Consider the following 23,032-nt stretch of genomic DNA (forward strand, 5'->3'; position numbering starts at 1 on the left):
AGGGCTAAAATTCTAGGTTCTCATAGAATAATGACAACCATCTAAATTCCAATATCCCCATATACCCTCAAAAAAACATACAGATCAATAAAGAGAGCAAATAAAAGCACTTACCATTCATACCTATGGCATAACAAGGAAATAAAAAATAACACTTCATTTTACCTGTTATGGAAAAAATAAAAATCTGAGACCGAGTTGGCTTTGGAGGCCACTCAAAGTACAGAGTCAGATGAGGACTGCATAAAAGAGAGAAATGTATGAAAAGGTGGCCAAACAGAATCTTCCAGCAATCACCCCCTAGACCTGCAAGAATATCAAATTGAGTAACTATCCACGCAAAAAAGCACCTTCATAAGAACTAAGTTAAGAGATCACAGTTCCTGGTTTTAGCCTAACAAGAAAAGATGCATCGAAGAGGGTAGGAAGGACAGTCTTGAACTGTCTATACCATCCCTCTCCCAAGCCCAGGCAGTACACCCCAGAGAGATAATCTTTGTGCTTTGGGGAGGGAGAGTGAAATAACTATGGGACTTCACACTGGAACTCCACGTTGCCCTGTCACAGTGGAACACAGCACTGGACAGAAATCCACTGGTGCCCACAGGGGGCATTTAGACCATCCTTGAACAGACAGAAAGAAGTCTGCTGCCCTAGTGGGAGGAATCTTAGTCCTAGTCTGCTTCACTACTGGCTGAATAAAGTGGCTTTGGGCTCCCAATAAATGTCAGTGGCAGCCAGACCATGGCAACTGTAGTCTTTGGGTGAGCCCCAGTGCTGTGCTGGTCTCAGCAGAGGCTGTGGGCCCGGGGTACTACAACCAAGTGTGACACCAGCTGTGGTGGCCATGGGAATGCCTGCATCACCCCTCCCCCAATTCTAGGCAGTGCAGTGTAGAGACTTCTTCCACTTGGGGGAAGGAGAAGAGTACAGGAGACTTTGCCTTGCAACCCAGGTACCAGCCCAGCCACAGTAAAACAAAACACCAGGCAGAATCCTAAAGCCCCTGATTCCAGGCTGTTGTTCCCACATGGCACTTCTAGACCCACCCTGGGACGGAAGGGAATCCTCTGCCCTGGGGGGATGGACCCCAAGTCCCTGCAGGATTCATCACCTGCTGACTAAAGTGGCCTTGGACCTTCAGTAAACATCAATGACAGTTCAAATATGACCCAGCATGAGGCCAGCTGTGGTGGCCACAAGAGTGGCTGTGTCACCTCTTCCCCAACTCCGGTCAGACCAGCATAAAGAGACACTCATTCCACCTGGGGGAAGAAGAGGGATTTTGCCTGGGAACCCAGCAACTTCTCCCTTATCTTCAAGTCCATTAGGGCTGGGAATTCAGCAATCTGCAGAAGTTGCAGCGTACCTGGGCTTAGAGTGCCCTCTAGTGCTGAAATGGTTACAGTGACCACAGGCTTAGATAATACTTTAACTCTGAATGCTTAGAAGGCCCTCTGAAAAAGGATGGATACTAACAAGTCCAGACTACAAAGACTGGAATAAATATCTAACTCTTCTATGCCCAGACACTGAAAAACATCCACAAGCATCAAGAACAGTCAGGAAAATATGACCTCACCAAACAGACTAAATGAGGCACCAGTGACCAATCCTGGAGTAGTACAGATACATGACTTCTCAGGGAATTCCAAATAGCTTTTTGAGGAATCTCAACGAACTTCAAAAAAACAGAGAAGGAATTCATAAATCTTTCAGGGAAATTTAACAAAGAGATTAAAATAATTTAAAGAATCCAACAAAAATCCTGGAGCTGAAATATTCAATTAATGAACAAAAATATTTATTACTACCTAAACAGAATTGATCAAGCAGACGAAAGAATTAGTGAGCTTAAAGACAGGCTATTTCAAAATATAGAATCAGGGGAGAAAAAGAAAAAAGGAGTAAAAAAGAATGAAGTATGCTCACAAGTCTGGAAAATAGCCTCAAAAGGGCAAATGTAAGAGTTATTGGCCATAAAGAGGAAGTACAGAGACTGGGGTAGAAAGTTTATTCAAAGGAATAATAACAGTTTTCCAAACCTAGAGATACAAATATGCAGTTATAAGATCAAAGAACACCAAGCAGCTTCACCCCAAATAAGACTACCTTCAAGGCATAAAATCAAACTCTTACAGGTTAAGGACAAAGAAAGGATCCTAAAAGCAGTAAGAGAAAAGAAACAGGTAACAAATGAAGGAACTCCAATACATCTGGCAGCACACTTTTCAGTGGAAACCTTACAGGCCAAGAGGGAATGAGATGACATATTCAATGTGCTGAAGGAAAAAAAAAAAAAAAAAAAGGAAACAACTTTCAACTGAGAATACTGTACCCAGCAAAGCTATTCTTCAAACACAAAGGAGAAATATGTAGACAGACAAAGATGAAGGACTTCATACCAGACCTACCTTACCAGAAATGCTAAAGAGAATTTTTCAACTTGAAAGAAAAGGATGCTAACACATAATAAGAAATCATCTGAAAGTATAATATAAAACTCACTGGTAAAGGTACGTACATAGTTAAATTCAGAATATTCTAATACTGTAATTGTAGTGCATAAACTATTCACATATTCAGAGGAAAAAACCCAATAGGACAAATTTATTATATCTGTACATATATATACATATAAATAGATATCTAAAAAGAGATTTGTAATAAGGAATTGGCTCATGTGATTATGCAGACTGAAATGTCCCACAATCTGCTATGCCTAAGCTGTAAAACCAGGAAAGCTCCAATCCAAGTCCGAAGGCTTGAGAACTATTTTATAAGTTCTGGTCCAAGTCCAAAAAGGCTTGAGAACCATTTTATAAGTTGTAGTCTAAGTTCAAAGGCCTAAGAACCAGAAGTGTCAATGGTGTAGGTTCCAGCTAGAGGGAAGGCCTCAAAAGAGGCCTACTCACCCACAATAGAGAGGGCAATCTGCTTTACTCAGTCTACAGATTCAAATGTCAATCTCATTTGGAAACACCCTTGCAGACACACCCAGAAATAATGTTCGGCCAAATATCTGCGTACCTTATGAATCAGTAAAGTTGTGAATAATATTCCGTAATACCTAAAATTAACATAGGCAACACAATATTGACAGAGAAAAACAAACTGCAGGACTAACACTACCAACTTCAAGACTTACTATAAAGCTACAGTAATCAAGACAGTGTGGTAATGGTGAAAGAAAAGACAAATACATCAATGGAACACAATAGAGAGTGCAAAAATATACCCACAAAAATACAGTTAACAGATCTTTGAAAAAGGAGCAAAGGCAATAAAATGGAGAAAAAAGATAATTTTTTCAATGTCATGCTAGAACTAGACATCCACATGCAAAAAAAGAAAAAAAGTAAATCTAGACATAGACCTTATACCTTTGACAAAAATTATCTTGAAATGCATCATAAATGCAAAATGCAAAACTATAAACTGTCTAAAAGGTAACATAGGAGAAAACCTAGATGGCATTGGGTATGGTGATGACTTTTTAGACATGACATCAAAGGCATGATCTGTAAAAGCAAAAATTGATAAGCTGAATGTCACTAAATTAACATTTTCTGCTTTGTGAAAGACATTGTCAAGAGAATGAAAAGAGAAGCCACAGACACTGAGAAAATATTTGCAAATCATACATATCAGGGGTCCCCAACCCCCAGTACTGGTCCGTGGCCTGTTAGGAACTGGGCTGCACAGCAGGAGGTAAGTGGCAGGTGAGTGACTGAAGCTTCGTCTGATTTACAGCTGCTCCCCATCGCTCGCATTACTGCCTAAGCTCTGCACCCTGTCAGATCAGTGGCGGCACTAGATTCTCATAGAAGCACAAACCCTTATTGTGAAATGTGCATGTGAGGGATCTAGGCTACACGCTCCTTATGAGAATCTAAAGCCTGATGATCTGTCACTGTATCCCATATAACCTCCAGATGGGACCGTCTAATTGCAGGAAAACAAGCTCAGGGCTCTCACTGATTCTACATTATGATGAGTTGTACAATTATTTCATTATATATTACAATGTAATAATAATATAAATAAAGTGCACAACAAATGTAATGCACTTGAATCACCCCGAAACCACCTGCTTCCACTCCATTCAAGGGAAAAATTGTCTTCCACAAAACCAGTCCCTAGTGCCAGAAAAGTTGAGGACTGCTGACAGATACAATGAAGACCTGTTATTTAAAATATAGAAAGAACTCTTAAAACTCTGTAAGAAAGTAAATAAATTTAAAAACCAGGTAAAAGACCTGAACAGACATCTCATCAAAGAAGATACACAGAGTGGAAGCAACAAGAATGCTTACCAAGTGCTGATGAGAATGCAAAATGTTACACTTTTTACAGCAGCTTTATTCATAATTATCAAAACTTAGAAGCAACCAAGATATCCTTCCATAGGTGGATGGATAAACTGTGATACATCTAGACAACAGAGTATTATTCAGCACTATAAAGAAATGAGATATCAAGCCATAAAAAGACACAGAAGAACCTTAAATGCTAATTACTAAGTAAAAGAAGCCAATCAGAAAAAGCTACAAACTTTATAATTCCAACAATATGACATTCTGGAAAAGACAATCTATGAAGTCAGCAAAAAAGTTGGTGGTTGCAGGCCGGGCGTGGTGGCTCATGCCTGTAATCCCAGCACTTTGGGAGGCCGAGGTGGGTGGATCACCTGAGGTCAGGAGTTTGAGACCAGCCTGACCTACATGGAGAAACCTGTGTCTACTAAAAATACAAAATTAGCCAGGCATGGTGGCGCAGCTACTCGGGAGGCTGAGGCAGGAAAATTGCTTGAACTGGGAGGTGGAGGCTGCAGTGGACGGAGGTTGCGGTGAGCTGAGATCGCGGCATTGCACTCCAGCCTGGGCAACAAGAGCAAAACTCTGTCTCAAAAAAAAAAAAAAAAAAAACAACCCAAAAAAGTTGGTGGTTGCAGATGGGTGAAAAGGCCGGCAGAAAGGATTTTTAGGGCAGTTAAACTATTCTGTATAATACTATAATGGAGGATACATGTCATTATACATTTTTCAATAACCACAGAATGTACAACATCAAGAATGAACCCTATGGTAAACTATGGACTTTGGGTGATAATGATCTATCAGTGTAAGTTTAACAACTTTAACAAATGTACCACTCTAGTGCTGGATGTTGACAGTGGGGGAGGCTATGCATGTTTGGGATGGAGTGGGTTGTATATGGGAACTTTCTGTACTTTCTGGTCAATTTTATTGTGGGTTTCTGGTCAATTGTGTTGTAAACCCACTGCTCTAAAAAATAAAGTCTACTTAAAAGACAAAACAAACCAATCTTGGGATAAATATATCATGTATCTCCTGGTGTATTAAACTGAGAGGGACACATCACCACCTATGCAAAACCCTTGCTAACGATACACTTAACTTATATCTAATCACAAATAAACTACACATATCCAATTGAGAGGCAATCTATAAAATGCTGACTTTTAAAAAATGGCCGCATAGGCCAGGCATAGTGGCTCATGCCTGTAATCCCAGCACTTTGGGAGGCCGAGGCAGGCAGATCACCTGAGGTCAGGAGTTCAAGACCCGCCTGACCAACATAGTAAAACCCCACCTAAATATAAATTCTAAAATATAAAAATTAGCTGGGTGTGGTGGCGGGTGCCTGTAATCCCAGCTACTCGGGTGGCTGAGGCAGGAGAATTGCTTGAACCCAGGAAGCGGAGGCTGCAGTGAGCCAAGATCGTATCACTGCACTCCAGCCTGGGCAACAACAGCGAAACTGTCTCAAAAAAAAAAAAGTCGTATCATAAAAAGACAAAAAAGAAAAGAAAAAAAATGATGAAGAATTTTTCTAGATTAAAGACCAAAAAGGCTTCACAACTAAGTGCAATGAGTTATCCCTGATGGGATTCTGGATTGAAAAAAAAAAAAAAAATACAGGTATAAAGGACACTATTGTGAAAACTGGGGAAATTTGATTATGGATTACATTATTAGTTAGCATCATATTAATGCTAAATTTCTGGAGTGTGATAGTTGTATTATGATTACATAGAAGAATGTTCTTACATGATACACATCGAAGTATTTAGGAATAAAAGTCTGGTAATTTCCGTAACTGACTCTCAAAAGGTTCAGCAGAGAGCAAGAGAGAAAAAGGACCCAGAGGAGAAAGAGGAACAAGATACAAAAGTAAGACTAAGTAGAGTAACATTTTTTCAGAAGCTGGAGGAAAGAAAGTGTGAGTCAAGGATTTTATATCCATCCAAACTACTTATCTTGTAACAAAATTATACAAAACCAGTTTGTAAGATGGGTGAACTCAGAGAACATCATAATTCCAAGTTGTTTTTAAAGAATCTACTGGAAGATAAACTTCACCTATGAGATGATTAAGAAATGTTGGTGAAGTAGGGAATAAAAAGCATTAAATCACTTAAAAAAAATAGCGGGTACTTTAAAATGCTAATTCAATTCACTTCAATTCCTAGTGAAGACATAACTATTATAAATAGTTATGTATCACTTATCATAGCAGCCATCTTTACAAAGAAGAAATTCCATGAGATGTATGGAGAAACAGACAAACACCAACAACAGGGAACATTCCACTTTCAATCAAGAGAATGAAAAGGTTACAGAAGCCCTAAAAAACATAATAAAGTTTACCTTATTGCTAGAAGATGAACTCTGCATTCAGAGAGAATAGCTTTTTAGTTATACATGGAATAGTCACAAAAATTACCATATATGTGTATTAAGTCATGAAGAAAACCATAGTAAAAACCATAATGAAAAAATACAGACAAAATTATACAATTGCAATGCAATAAAACTAGAATTAACCAAAAACAAGAAATCCATTCTATCTGCTATTTTTTTTACGAAGTAAATAACTTGGGTCAGAGGGCAAATACTAATAAAATCACGGAATATCTAAAAAAAATTAATGAAAGCATTACAAGCCAGAAGCTAAGGAATGCAACTAAAATAGCAATCTGATGAAAATTGAGACGCTTTAATGCTTATTTCAATACAAACAAAAGAAGAAAATCAAATGAAATAAACATTGAACTCAAAGGATTAGAAAATAAAGCAAAAGAAAGGAAGAGTGCCAACAAATACACAAAAACTTGCACAACTTTTTTCTAGAAAAATATACCAAATATATAGAATAGAAAAATTTCTTAAACTTGACTCAGTAGAAATAAAAAGTTTAAACAAAACAAAAATCCAAAGATGAAATAGTTATCAGAGTTAATCTTACCAAAAAGCACCAGTATAAGCCTTCAAAAACCAGATAACCTCTGTATTAATCATGTTTTTTATCTTTCATATTTTGATATTTTGGGAGGTGTGTTGGAGGGTGTGCTTATATATCCAGAGAGAGACTGCCCCTCTCAGGACCAGCTAATTCCTTAAGGCGGTAAACTTAATTGGGAAAACATTTCTCATATGCAAGCCAACCGCTATCTAACTTTTACACATAGACCAATAATTCCCCACTACTAAATCAACTCAAGACCATATACCAGACAACAATGGACAGCCTCTAGTCCCCAAAGCCTACTGAAATTATTCAACCTAGCCAGTCCTAAACCGTTTACTCTGCCCTGCCTTGGCTTTTCCATAAAAAGGTCGATAACAGCTCTGGTCTAGGCTTTCCTTTAGCTCCTGCTTCTGACTCCTGACAAAATCTGGTGCTTCCTTTGTAGCCCTGCATGGTGCGGTATGTCCCCTTCTCTCAGAAAATATAAGTAATAAATAATTATTTCAATGGCATTGATCACTCCATGTTTTCCCTCAGTCACCTCTATAAATTAAAATTCCACTGATACATGTGAGACAACCCCAAAAGTACTTAAACTGTTCCAAACCATAGAAACAAAAACATTTTTCCAAATTCATTTTCAGGGAGCAAAATTACAATGATACTTACCTGATCTCATAAAGACTACAAAAATAAAGACCAATATCACTTATAAATATGAATAAAAATATGAGATTAAATTTTAACAAACAGAATTAAATATGACCAAGTGATATGTATTTCAGGAATGCAAGGATGGTTCAGCATAAGAAAATCCACTAATATAATTCACTATATTCATAAATCTAAGAAGAAAACACATTTATTCTTCTCCATAGATGTTGAAGGGTCATTCAACAAAATTCAAACCCATTCCTAATATAAACACTCAATAAAATACAAGTTGGTAAACACTTCCTAAATATTCGAAATATATATATATATATATATCAGCCAAAAAGCCAGCAACTTAATGAAGATACACCACATACATTACTGCAAAATGAATAAAGCACAGCTATGTAATAGACATGAGAAAAAGATTTAGTCGAATGAATGAGAGGAAGAAATAAAACTTTGTGTATTTATAGATGACATAACAGACATACCTTGACAACCCAAGAGAATCAATCATAAACTCATATAAACAGAAAGAAAATTCATTAAAATGGTAGGATGTAAAACACTAAACAATGAAAATCATCCATATATATATATATATATATATGTACACACACAACAATAGCCTGTTAGAACATAGTCATGTGTTGCTTAACAATTGGGATATGTTCCAAGAAATGCATCATTAATATGACTTCATTATTGTGAAATCACCCGAGTATACTTAAATCTAGATGGTATAGCCTACTACACGTCTACAGCATGTTACCATACTGAATACTGTAGGCCACTGTAACACAATGGTTAAGTATTTGTGTATCTAAACATAGAAAAGGTATAGTAAAAGTACAATATTATAATCTTATGGGACTACCATTGTATATAGTCCATATATTTCCACTGTTGATGGAGATGTCATTATGCAGTGCATAGCTGTATACCAGAAGGGAAGGGGACATTTACAACAGCAATAAAAATGACAAAATACCTAGGAGTAAGCACAACAAGAAATGTGCATAACCACTATACAGAAAACCTTAAAACACTACTTTGCAAAGTAGTCTGCTACTTTTGACTAAAGTAGACTAGAACAAATGGAAAGACATATCTTTTTTTTTTTTTTTTTGAGACGGAGTCTTGCTCTGTCACCAGGCTGGAGTGCAGTGGTGCGATCTTGGCTCACTGCAACCTCCTCCGCCTCCTGGGTTCAAGTGATTCTTCTGCCTCAGCCCCCTAAGTAGCTGGGACTACGGGCACACACCACCATGCCCAGATAATTTTTGTATTTTTAGTAGGGACAGGGATTCACCATGTTGGCCAGGATGGTCTCAATCCCTTGACCTCGTGATCTACCCGCCTTAGCCTCCCAAAGTGCTGGGATTATAGGCATGAGCCACCATGCCCGGCCGATATATCTTTTTAATGGATAGGATGATTCAACATTATTGAGATATCTGTTGTTCCCAATTTATGAAAAATTAATGCAATCTCAATAAAAGTAATTTTTAAAATGTAGTTGGACCAGTTGATCCTAAAGTACATGTGGAAAAAAGCAAAAGCAAGAAAAACCAAGAAAACCCTGAAAAAGAATAGTGTGAGATGGGGGTATGGGGAGAAGATGCTACAGAACAGCATTGTAAGTCTTTATGATTAAAATAGTAGTAGTAGGCATGGATCAATGATACACACAATGGAATATGACAGAAAAGCTAAAACAAAACCAACTATGTGGGGAAACTTAGTACATCATGTAAGTGTCATATCACATTACTGAAGAAAAGGTAAAGTCTTTAATAAATGTTGGGGAAATGGATAACTTTGGTAGAAAAAAATTAGATCAATACGTCACAAGAAATACCAAATTTGACTTTTAAACAGGTCAGAGATTTAACGTAATAAATGAGAAATCCCCTAAGTACTAGAAGAAAACATGAGTGAATAACAAATTGTTATTTGAATTCCTACAGTCTGGTAATTAGGAAAGCTTTTCTAAGACAATAAAAATCGGGAAGCAATAAAACAAAAGACTGATACATCTAACTACATAAAAGCAAAAACTTTCTGTACGGCAAAAGATATAGTCAAAGACAAAGGGCACAAATATTTATAAATGATATAAAGAGCTCTAAAAAAATCAAGAAAAATTAGAGACCAAAAGTCAACAGAAAAAAAAACTATCAAAAACATGATCACATAATTCACAGAAAAAAAGGCAAATGACTCCTAAATATATAAAAAGGTACTTTACCTCATTCATAAGAGAAATGTAAAATAAACTCAAGCTAGAGATACCAATTCCAATCTATCAGAGAAAAATTCAATAGCTGAGCCACATACTATGTTGGTGAAGTTATAGATAAATGGGTATTCTTATTTATTTATTTATTTATTTGCTGGTGAAACTGAAAAATGATATAACCTCTACACAGGGCAATTTGGCAGCAACATCTAATAAAATCACATATGCATTTAGTCTCCATTCCTGCAGTTCCACACCTAGGAATCTACAAATATACAATGACAAAAATACAAAATGCACATACACAAGGTTATTCATTACAGCACTATTTGTAATAGCAAAAGCTTGTAAACAACTCATGAAAATGAGGAATATATCTGTATACCTGCGATGGTTAATTTTAGGTATCAATTATCAAACATTATCTTAGGTGTTTCTTTGAGGATGTTTTTGGATGATATTAACATTTACATTGGTACACTAAATAAAGCAGATTGCCTTTCCTTAATGTGAGTGGGCCTCATTCAGTCAGTTGATGCCTGAATAGAACAAAAAAGCTGACTCTCTCGTGAATAATTAAAGAGAATTCCTCCTGCCTGACTGCCTTTGAACTGGGACACCAGCTTTTTCCTGCCTTCAGACTCGAAGTGGGTCTAGAGGCTGCTGGCCTTTAGACTGGATCTATACCTTCAGCTCTCACGGATTGCCACCTTGCCCACTCACCTTGTAGATCTTAGGAGTTGTCAAACTCGATAATCATATGCATTAATTCTTTATAATAAATCTTACTATACACACAGACACATCCTATTGCTTCTGTTTCTCTGAAGACTCCTGACCAATACCAAATACAGTAATTCTCGTATTAAGTAAAAAAGAAAGGTACAGAGTATATAACAGTATACAACACACTACCACCTACAAGGATAAGAAAGGGTAGATATATGTACATATGCATATGTACATGGATATGAATTTGTTTATTTTTGCAAAAACAAACACTGGTAGGATAAAAACGAAACAAACGAAAATGGTTACCCATAGGAGGTGTTACCCGGTGTAATGCCCATATGACAGTTGAATTCTGATCCTGCCCCAACTCTGCTTATCTTTAAGAAACAGGATACCTGTAATAAAAAGTTCCCTTTGAAATAACGAGACCAGCTGAGACTGGTTAGAACCAAGATAGCTGACCTAATGAAAAGACCTCACGTTTCATTATAATCTCATTTCCATGCTAAATGAAATGGTACTCCCACCAGTTCCATGACAGTTGGCAAATGACCATAACAACTGGAAGAAGCCATAAAAGGACAAAAGGATGGTGGCACTCAAGTTCTAGAAAGTTCACTGCCCGTTTCTAGAAAAGACATGAATATTAATCCTCTTGCTTTTCATGTCCAATGCCTTCATTAGAAAACCCTGTATTTTAACCCCCCAGCCTCTCACTAGTGGAGAAGTTGAATTGTGAGCCATGCTCCTGCTTCTCAATTCCATGGCCATCAACTAAAGCTTGCACTGCTTGATACTCACACTTCTGGTTTTGTGTACTGGTTTCGTGACAATGAACAGGGAAAGACCCCATCTTTTGGGGAACCAGCTTTGTTGGTAACAGAGGCAGGTGTAAATGAAGAAAATAAAAGGGAGTCTTTTTTTGAGTATACCTTTTTATAAGGTTTGACTTTTGAACCATGTAAATGTTTTATATTCTCCAAAATTAAAATAACAACAAAAAATGCCCCAAACTGAAAATAAAGTGAAATCAACTGTATAGCAAATTGGTATTACAACCATACAGAAAATAACTGTTTCAAGCAACTTTTAAGCATATATTCTGATCCTTGGTGGGATATGTTCTAAAGACAAAAGAACTGCAAAGAAATCTTACATTTCAGTTATTTTATTTTTAGAAAATCAGTATTGCAATTTTTAAATCATTTTATGTAAATTGTAGGAAAAGGCTAATGTATTAATGTAATTCAGAACCAAGTCCTTCGGTGTACCAGAAGAGAAATAAAAAACAGAGAAGTTAAGCAAAAATCAATATAAATATGAAACAAAGTTGTTAAGCAAAAATCTTATAATATTAAACTGGAGTGGAAAATATCAATTAGGAATTTGATTATTTATATATAACACTATATAATAACATATATAATTTTCTAATTCTCTTTACCAAAAAGATGCAGAATAAAGCACACCCTGTGCACATCTAGTGCCCACATGTTACTTTTCAAATGCCATTTCCCACTAAATGAAACTAGGACTCCCTGAAGAAACAGTCTGATTCCAGGTCTCGACGAGGGGAAGCAAAGACTCATCTTTGTACTACAGAGCAAGAACGTGCTCACAAGTGATGTAAAACACAGAAGTAAACTTTGACTGGGCTCCTGCTGCCTAATATGAAATTATTTGAACACCCCACCCCCCAAAAAAAGACTAATAATGAAAAATGGAATAAATAAAAATCCAAGATGTACTGTGACATTCCCAAAAAAAAAAAAAAAAACCCCACAACCCAGTTGTCCTTACTGTAATTGACTATTATACCAATTGCTTTTGTGAAAATTGGTAATTAAACAGAATTACATATTTTTTAATCTGATTTTCTGGATAACATGTAATCATCATTCACCATTTATAAAGGAAAATTCTTTTATTTACAAAAGAATGCCAGCTAATAAATGTCAAGAAATAATACAATTTTAAAAATAATTATTTTGTAACCCCAAATATTATTTAATAAATGGAAGTAAAACTGTTTGTTGAAAGACTGTTAGGAAAGAGGACTGATCCACAAGCCAACATATCACTCTACATATTACTTAATTATAAAGGGATAACATAAGTTTACAATGGAAAGATTGAGTACATACCACCTTAACCAAATGACAACATTTAGTATCTCTAATGGCGGTACACCTCACAATAAAAACCTACTAATATGACACAAAATGATGTATGAAGCTTCACCTAATAGATATTTTTGCAAAAATACCTGACCTGAATCAATCCTTTAGACCCAACTTTCAGTTTACAGGAAATAAATGAGATTGAGGAAATAAATAATTGGTACCATGAGAAAACAATCAGATAATCCTGCATGTAGAACACAAAACTAGTTTGGAATTAGGATACAGATTATCAGAACAGCTCATATGATACAATTTAAAAAACAACATATTAAAAAGAAATCATGAGAGATGAGAATGCAAAGGGGTCTAAAGGAAATAAATTACAGACAAGCACAAGTCCTTCCAAAATGAGAAGGGATCACAGGCACTGGGGCATTTGCTGAAATGGTACCTGGGCTGCAGAGAATCAAGCCTTCTAGGGTAAAATACTCTGCTGGATTAAAGGGAAATGGCAGAGCTTTTAACAACTGCTTGGCTGTGTGACAGATTGATATCTTTAAGAAACTCAAATGTAGAGATAATTCTCCCCATTCTCCTCCTGATTCCCTCCACAGGTCTATTTATGAGTTTGTGAAGGCAGCAACAGCACTGGTGGCTGCGAGTGGGACCAAAAAGCACAAAAAGATTAGGCTTATGTCCTGCAAGAGAGTTGCACCTGTAATATACACAGAACAGGATTCATTCACTGCCAAAGCACTTGAGACCAGAAGTGAATTGAAACCACCTAAAGAGGTCATCCAGCTCCAATACAGCTCAACTCCTGATGGTATCAAAGTGTTCAGTCTTTCATTCTAGCTGCCTTTCAGAGCAAAAAAACCATGTCTCTCTGGAGAAAAAGGGTATTTATGCCAATCTCTTCTAAACACAATGCCAGTATAAAAACAGAATTACCACACATAAAGCAGGAAAAAATGACCCATAACCAAAAGAAAAAATAGCCAAAAGAAACAGACCCACAGATAAGATATGTTAGAAGAAGCAGACAAAAACTTTAAAATAACTTTTAAATTTATTTTTTTTAAATAGAGAAAAAGACAACCCAAATGGATAAAAACAGAGAACTTCAACAGAAAAATTAAATCTCTAAAGAGCCAAGTAACTATTATAGAAAAACTGAGAAAAATGGTATCTTAAAAACATCTTTATTGGTTAATGATAGATAAAAAAAGCCAAGAAAGAAAAATCAGTAAAGATATACAGAATACTTGAACAACACTATTAACCAGCTTGAACCAACAATTGCAAAATGCAGAATGTGGGATATTCTACAAATTAACTGACATTTGTCTAAAAACTCAATGTTATGAAACAAACAAAAAAACCAAGAACATAAAGAATTGTAACCACCAAATGCAATGTATGAGACTTGATTGGATTTAGAAAAAAAAATAAATATATATAAATTTTAAAATATATTTTGAAGACAGTAAGAAAAATCTGAACTTATGAACTAAGTATTTTAGAAAATTAGATTACTGTTAACTGTCTTAATATGATGATGGTGTTGTGGTTATGTAGAAAAATTTCTTAATTCTTAGGAGATGTGTGCTAATAGATTTAGGGATAAAATGTAATGTCATCTGCAATTTACTTTCAAATAGTTCAGGAAATAGTGTGTTTATAGTATATGTTTCTCCATATTTAAAGAGCTAAAAAAGGCAAATTCCTTTATTGAAGGTATAGCTATACCTGTATATTGCATTTTTTTTCCTGGCTTTTAATTCTTCATATCACACATAAAATTTTATTATTCTGTCCTTAGCAGGATAATGTCAGTAAGGCTTACTGCATATAACATATTCCCATAAGTTTTAAGTATAACAAGAAGCAAACTTTTGTCCAACCCTTTTTAAAGCCCACTTTAGCTTTCAAATTGACATTGCTTTTAGAATTATCAAAAAGAGAAAAAAACTGCATACAGCTCATAATTATATATAACTCAAGTTTCAAAACATAATATTGTTTCAAAGTCTTTTCCCAAACCTAGTTTTATGTTTAAAGACGTTACATAACTTCTCTTAATATTACTTCTGATAGTAAAAAAAAAAATTAAGAAATTTAACCATATCTTGCCACTGTTCTTTTTTTAACAGTATGACCTAAATTCCTAATGATTTTTTCAGCAGTTTACATAAAAAATGACCTCATGTGATAATATAATGATTGATAAAACAAAAATCCAAGGAAAAAGGAAGAAGACTGAAGTTTGAGGCACATTCATTGTTCAAGTAGAAGCTAAAAGCAAATGCTCCTATGAGAATACTACCTATTAAAGTTGATTTAAGAGATATAGTTTGAGGGCCTGCCTGCTGTACTGTAATAGTAATTTAAAAGCACTACGCTAAAATCCAACAATGATAGTCTTAAACAGCAATAGTACTGATTTCCTGACTTTCTGTTACAGGGGAACTATTTGGTTCAGTAGTATGCCTCATTTTGTGTTTCTTAACTTGAGGGAGAAAATGTATATGCTGTAAAACAGTCAGATTTATAACCATTTTCTCTCTAGAAATGCAAATAAAAACATTTAAATCCAACCATCCCATCTCCTATTATTCTGGCACCTTTCTTTAGTTCCTTAACTCCATTGTTCTTTGACTGCACAATCCCCTGATGGTACCACTTTCTCACTATACCTTATATTTTCAATTCCCTTACATATCATCATAATCACTAAAATGTGTGCCCCATCACCTCCCTGGCTCCTCTGAGTCATTATACTTATTTGAGCATTAATCCTAGTACACTGTCCTGTCAACTCCCTATCTCATTCACCAACTGTTTAACTATAATTTCGTGCCATGATTATTGAAGTAGTTTTCTAACTGGGTTCCCTTACTGACACCCTTGCCCTTCTTATAGTCTATTCTTAACACAGATTAATTCTTAAGAATTCTTGACACCTTGCAAAAGGTTAATAAAATCCTGTCACTTCTTTTGTCAAAACAGCCATGTGACTTCCCATGTCAGAGTAAAAATCAATGTCTTTAAAATGGTCCACAAGACCCTACAAAATCTAGCTGTTCATTACCTTATTTTCTACCTCTCTCCCTCTGTCATTTTGCTCTGGCCACACTGGTCTCCTGGCTGTTTCCGAAACATGCCAGCATGCCTCTTCTTCAAGGTCTTTAGACTTGGTAGGGCTGGCTTACTCTCTCATTTCCTTTATATCACTGGCACACATCACAACAGTGAAACCCTCTTCCCCTACCTTACTTAAAATTGTTTTAGTTTTTCTTGCTTTATTTTTCTCATGGCGCTCACCATTGTCTGAACTAGTATAAATTTAACCAACATATTGTTTCTGGCCACTCACCCCAACTAGCATGTAAGCTCTATGAGAGCAAGGATTTTGTGAGTTTTATTGTACTCCTAGTGCCTATAATATGACTGGTACAAAGTAGACAATCACTACATATTATTTATTAAATAAAAGAACTAAGTTAAATACATATCTTTCTCTGAATTATTTGTTGAATGAATGAAATATGCATTATTACAGTTTTAAAATGAGATGTAAAAATTTTTGAATAAAAATGGAAAGAAAATGTAAACCAGAAGTCATCATAAACTTACTGTCCATGAGAAAGACAATGCTTTATTTTTGGGAATTCATGTTTATTTATTTAGTCTCTAGGTTTTTTTTTTTTTTTTTGGTCCAGGGTTACTTTTGCAGGTTTGTTATATAGGTAAATTGCATGTCACAGGGGTTTGGTATACAGATTATTTCACAACCCGGGCAATAAGCATAGTACCCAATCGGGAGTTTTTCAGGGAATTCATGTTTAAGTTCAGTCAATATACTTATCCTTTCTTATAATTTTACCACATTGAGAGAACTAGTATCAGCATTATTTCATTTTCTGATATTTTTAACATTAGAATCTATATCATGAGAAAATAAACATTATCCAAAGTCAATAAAAATGCTGGAATACCCTGAATCGTACATCGAAAATTCAAGATTTTAAAAATTTTAAGATGTTTTAAGACTTTACAGAACTCACTTTTACTTGAATCTAAATAATTATCTAAAGAAATTTTTATACCATAACTTATTAATGAGTCAAGTATTAAATCATTATATTTAAATGTATTGTATGTATTAAATGCATTTAAAGCCATATTTTTTAAAAGTTAAAACAAAACAAGTGTGTCAAAAGCATTTTTATTTAAAAAGGTGAATGAAACAGACCTACAGAAAGTGAAGCAAAAGGGAGAAAAGTTGTTTTAAAAGACATGATCTCTTTCACAGTATTTCTGGTATTCTATTTTGGCACTATGAATTATACACAGCATCACTTAGATTTAAGAGTTTTGGCCAGGTGCAGTGGCTCACGTCTGTAATCCCAGCACTTTGGGAGGCTGAGGCGGGCAGGTCACGAGGTCAGGAGTTTGAGACCAGCCTGGCCAAGATGGTGAAACCCCATCTCTACTAAAAATACAAAAATTAGCCGGGCACGGTGGTGGGTGCCTATAATCCCAGCCACTTGGGAGGCTGAGGCAGAAGAATTGATTTAACCTGGGAGGTGGAGGCTGCAGTGAGCCGAGATCACGCCACGCACTCCAGCCTGGGGGACAGAGCAAGACTCCGTCTCAGAAAAAAGAAAAAAAAGTTACAACAATACATTTGAAACCAAAAACGTTAATTCATAAAAGTACTTACCTACAACACCATTCAATACGACCTTCGCCCTCACAAGTTTTTGCCCAATGATTATCTGCCAAATTTTTCATTGCAACAGCATATTCACAAAGAGTTTCTTCATCCTCACAGTGTTCTCGCCAGATCTTATCAAAATCTCCCACTAAAAACAAAGAGATAAATGAATGAAGTTTACACTGAAACATGTCAGACTCTTGAAATAAGTTTTAGCACAATCTGAAATTATTTAAAGATAAATATAAGCAAAATTATAAAGTAAAACTTCATAAAATTTTAAACATACTTAAAATGTTTAAATGTTTACACATTTAAATAAATACATTTAAATAAAACTAAAAATATGTTTAAATAAGTTCCTTTATGTAAAGGGATGCATCATTTTAATTATTATTATTTAATAAATGAATGTTTGACAACAGATTTGTGAAGCTGGAAAAACTGACAAAATATATGCAGATACTGCATATATGAGTTATCAGTTAATAATCCAAAGACATGCTGGTAAGAAACAATTACAGCTGAGTACTCGAGAATTAATTTTCCTGTTACTGTTGGGCAATATGACTTTGCAGGAGCTGAGTACAAACACATAAAACTGCTTCTTGACTTATTTTCTTGTGTTTCTATTGACTGTTATCTTCTTGTATTTCTACATTTATTAAAAAGCGGTTGGTAGGTAAGATGAGAATGTAAATTAAGCAATGAAGTAAATATTTCTATTTACACACCTGGACTTGCTCTAGGCATAATGTAGTTTAAAAATTTATAATTCTAGGTCAAAAATGTCAAAAATTGCCTTGAAGGAAATTACTTTGGAAGCCTCTCCAAAGTTTGTAAGCCTTAAAAAATGTCCTATATAAAAACTATAAGCTGACTACATTATCCATTCAGCTACCACTTTTTTTAAATAAAATTAAATCAGTCATCACAATATGAAATTGAAAACATCACTGTGATGACTAATAAAGGTAGGAGAATGCTATTGCTAAATAAAGGACATTAATGCAACTGTAATGGTAATAGAGTAAACAAAATTTACAGGGTAGTTTCATTCACTGTCCTTGGACATAGGACTTAGGTTCTCACGCCCCATAATGAAATGTAGGCCATTATTTGGGGACAGAATAAACTTAAAACTATAAATAGAACAGCCAAATGCGGGAGATAATTATACTAAAATTCTTCCTCCACTTAAGATTATTGAATTCTTACATTTAAGAGGTTTTTTATTAAACAGAAAAGGAATTATAATAGTTCAAATGTAACGACCAATACTTAACTATTCAAATTTGAAAAGCTTTCAGTTAATCCCAGTTACTGGGTATTTTAGGGTCTACAGTCTAATAAGTACTGAGTTGAAAACCAAACTATTAGCCCTCTAATTTGATCAAGAAAGAAGAGTAAGGATACAAACAAACCCTCTCACACATTGTTAAGATGACTATATATCAGTCTGAGTCTTGGTCTGAATACTGATTTTAAACCTGAGAGAATTATTTTTGAGGGGCTATGTACTCATATACAAGTATTTCCATTAATCACTAACATTTGGGTAGTGACTGGACTCTCAATTTGTTACATATCAGGCTGGCAATAACTATTAACTTAAAAGCAGGCAAAAGTTTTCTAGATTCTCAAATAAAAATTCCTCAGTTTTAGAAATGCTAAGGTATTCAAGTTCAATCATGTTAAATCATAATAAATTATGATTTATTGTAAAACAATGGCCAACGTTCTTTTTTTTTAGCAGTTTGATCTGAATTCCTATTAATGTTTTTTTCCAGCAGTTTCATTTAAAAATGACCTTCTGTGATAAAATAACTATTGATAAAACACAAGTCCAAGGAAAAAGAAAAAAGGGTGAAGTTTGAGGCAGATTCAATATTGAAGTAGAAGGTATACACAAATGCTCCTGTGAGAATACCACATACCGAAGTTCATTTAAGAGATACAGTTTGAGGGCCTGCCTGCTGTATTGGAATATTAATTTAAACACACTACTGCTTTCCTCAGTTTTAGCAACATCTTTCAGATGTAGTTATTTATCAAGTCTCTAAATAGAACTTCAGAAAGTGAGGCGTTTGAAACAATATTTTAATTAATGACACTTTCATAAACCCATGATGGTTCATAACACTATTTCTGACTTTATCCACCAAATTTGAAACTAAATCATTCATTAAGGTATTGTATAATTTTAAAGGTGGATCATCAAGTCTAGAAGGCCTTTTTTTGAACTTTTAAGTTTCACTGTCCTATAGAATCTACACATTATAACTAAATTATATGTGCTGTTAATAGGAGTCATTCAAACAAAAGTTCTATGATAACATATACCTGGGAAAAGCTATGCTTAAAACAAACATATTTTCTTTTCCTTTCTGCAAGACTTCTTAGAGTCTATAGAATGTACAACTTGGCTGGGTGTGGTGGCTCATGCCTGTAATCCCAGCACTTTGGGAGGCCAAGGCGGGCAGATTAGCTGGGGTCAGGAGTTTGAGACCAGCCTGACAAACATGGTAAAACCCCGCGTCTACTACAAAATACAAAATTAGCCGGGTGTGGTGGCGCATGCCTGTAATCCCAACTATTCGGGAGGCTGAGGCAGGAGAATCGCTTGAACCTGGGAGGTGGAGGTTGCAGTGAGCCGAGTTCATGCCATTGCACTCCAACCTGGGTGACAAGAGCCAAACTCTGTCTCAAAAAAAAAAAAAAAAAAAAGTACAACTTAAGACAAAGAACTGGGTCCACGTAGTTTAACTGGGTGAGAATCCTAGGAAATAGGAGTAAGGAAGTGGAGAGAAAGATGGGAAGGAGAAAAAACTAATACAAGGATGCTTTACTGAGGTTGCTGCTGTTGGCAAACTGAAAAGCATACCGAATGTGTCCAGAATTGTGCACCTAAAGAATGGGAGGCCACGGCATTTATCTCTAAGTTCTTATCCCCATTAACTGAGAATTATTAACAATCTGCACTGCTAGTCTGCGCTTAGCCACTGAATAAGAGGACAATCTCATTGGGCTCCAGCAGTGTGGGAGAAAGGCAGAACACAAAAAAGCAGCACTCATTTAAAGTGGGTCTATGTAAGGGCTAGTGAATCTGAGCTAAAAGTGTCTATCTACCATGGGTGAGGACAAAGGGTGTGCTATGTGAGGCAACAAAGGCATCTGTTAGAAATTCTTAGAGTCCTTGCCATGTCACTATATACTTTGAAACTCAATTTACTCTATAATTATTCTACTAGCTATAAGATGCAAAGAACTGAAAATATACAGAAACCTACTACCCTACAACTTTTTAGAAGACCTCTAGTTTTTCATACTCAAAACTCTCTGAAATACCACCTAATGAAATTTTATGGCTATCTACCTCACTGAAGTTCTAAGGAAGAATTCAAACTTTGTAGGCTAATGCAACTCAGATTAACCAAACAACTTCAATTTAACGATTTCATTAACATTGAGGAGTCTGCAGACTCTAACAAAGTGTTGACACTGAAAATTGATGTGATTCATAAAGTGAACTATACTTAAATATATAACTGACAGTAGATGATGCAATTGTATATATTTTTCCTTCTTTCAACAGATTTTCTTTTAAAAATACTCCATATTAAATGCTACAGAAAATAAAGTTAATGAGCAGGCATTGGTATCAAAAAAAGGGGAGAAGACATGTAAAGAAAATGTGGAAATGCTATAAAAGAGATATGAACCTGACGGGTTCCCTATATCCTATGTAAGGCATCCTGGACCCAAAACTTTTATTTCATATATTTATAAAACAAAAATGTTTCAAACTCTGACTACTGTGTATACATTTTGTTAAAAGTCTGGTGGTTACAAAATTGAACAAAAAACATAGCTAGCCTTTAGTTATGAGAAAATTCCACTTCCCAAAATACCTCTGAAAGCTTAAGGTAATTTTAAAAATAAATGAAATTATTAAAACGGAATGAGAAAAATTAAGTATTTTCATAATAGCCCATTTTTTGTTTTTATAGTATTTAAAATAATGGTATTTAAATTTTGAGCAAAGTTTTTCAAAGTAATCTATGATTCAGGTTCTAAAATCCAAAAAATGTTAGGGTCCACCAGTGCCCAGTATACATATTTAAAACTCCTCTACCAACTCAAACTGCATACACAAATAATATATTAAAACTCAATTTTAAGATTTTTTTATCAGTTATTAGATCAACTAATAATTAAAAGATATACTATTTAAAAGGACAACATTTTTTCATTATTAAAAGGTAAATCAGGAGCTAGAACTTCTTGAAGTTTGCATGAAAAGTCTAGTCAACACAGTATAAGAAACATTTAGGTCTTCAAGTTCTATCAGAACTCTCAATGAATTAATAATTAGCCTTACGATTTATTTTAATATAATGGCATCTGTGAATGACTCAAAAGTGTTGTAATTAATAACCCATTTTCTTACCAATTTCTTATAGGCATTCTAGAAAAAATACATGTGTCTTAAAGTAAAAGTGAGACAGAGAGAAAAAGAGAGAGAAAGAGACAGGTACAAGGGGAAAGGGAGGCGTGGAGAACAAAACCTGCAATGGGTACACACATTTTACTTTGACCAACTACAGAGAATTCACAAATTATTTTTAGAAAGCATAATTTAAAAATATATGCTCTACAGCTTAAATTGTCTTAAAAAATTCTAGAACAAAGTTCACATTAACATGACTTCTATTTATTGTTATCCCATAATATTTAAATTTTTTTAAACACCCATTTTAAAAAACAAATTCATAATTTTAAACGAGTGATGCCAACTTAAAGTTGCCAAACCATGTTCAATATGATAATCAATGAACCAAATTATTTTGAATCTTATATCAAGATAATACCATAACTACTGCATTGACTAAACTCACCTTCAAAAACATTATATGTCACAACTAAAAAATAAATTAGGAGCTACTAATAAAAGGACAGTGACAACTAGAAAAGAATAGCACATTCATTAATTTAAAAAGAGTTCCATTTTTAATAACTTTGTGATTAACATATTATTACAATGCAACTGCCTTTGTAAAAAAACAAGTACAAGGAAATGGGTTTAAAAGTATTTTTGCTCTACGTAACATCCAGAAGCGCAGCTCTAAAACAGTTCCAAACTAAAGTGAACCAATGGAATCCCTAAATTATTTATTTAGAGTTGATATTATTCTTTCTTTATGAATTAACCTCTCTCCTGCCATCTGGTACAGCATTTTTTTTCCTTCAAAATGTAACTGAATTCATATTTTCCTCAAGAGG

The 23,032-nt window shown here is 34.9% G+C and overlaps 1 protein-coding gene across 1 annotated transcript in view; it reads right to left on the bottom strand.

Annotated features, from left to right (window-relative positions):
• BMT2 (base methyltransferase of 25S rRNA 2 homolog) overlaps nt 1-23,032 on the bottom strand; it is a 118,029-nt gene that overhangs the window by 82,876 nt on the left and 12,121 nt on the right. Inside the window, exon 2 of the mRNA XM_054494302.2 lies at nt 17,756-17,897. Within this exon, the coding sequence (XP_054350277.1) occupies nt 17,756-17,897 (142 nt within the window). The remainder of the gene's footprint in view (nt 1-17,755; nt 17,898-23,032) is intronic.

This window comes from Pongo pygmaeus, chromosome 6, assembly GCF_028885625.2.
Source record: "Pongo pygmaeus isolate AG05252 chromosome 6, NHGRI_mPonPyg2-v2.0_pri, whole genome shotgun sequence".
NCBI lineage: Eukaryota > Metazoa > Chordata > Mammalia > Primates > Hominidae > Pongo > Pongo pygmaeus.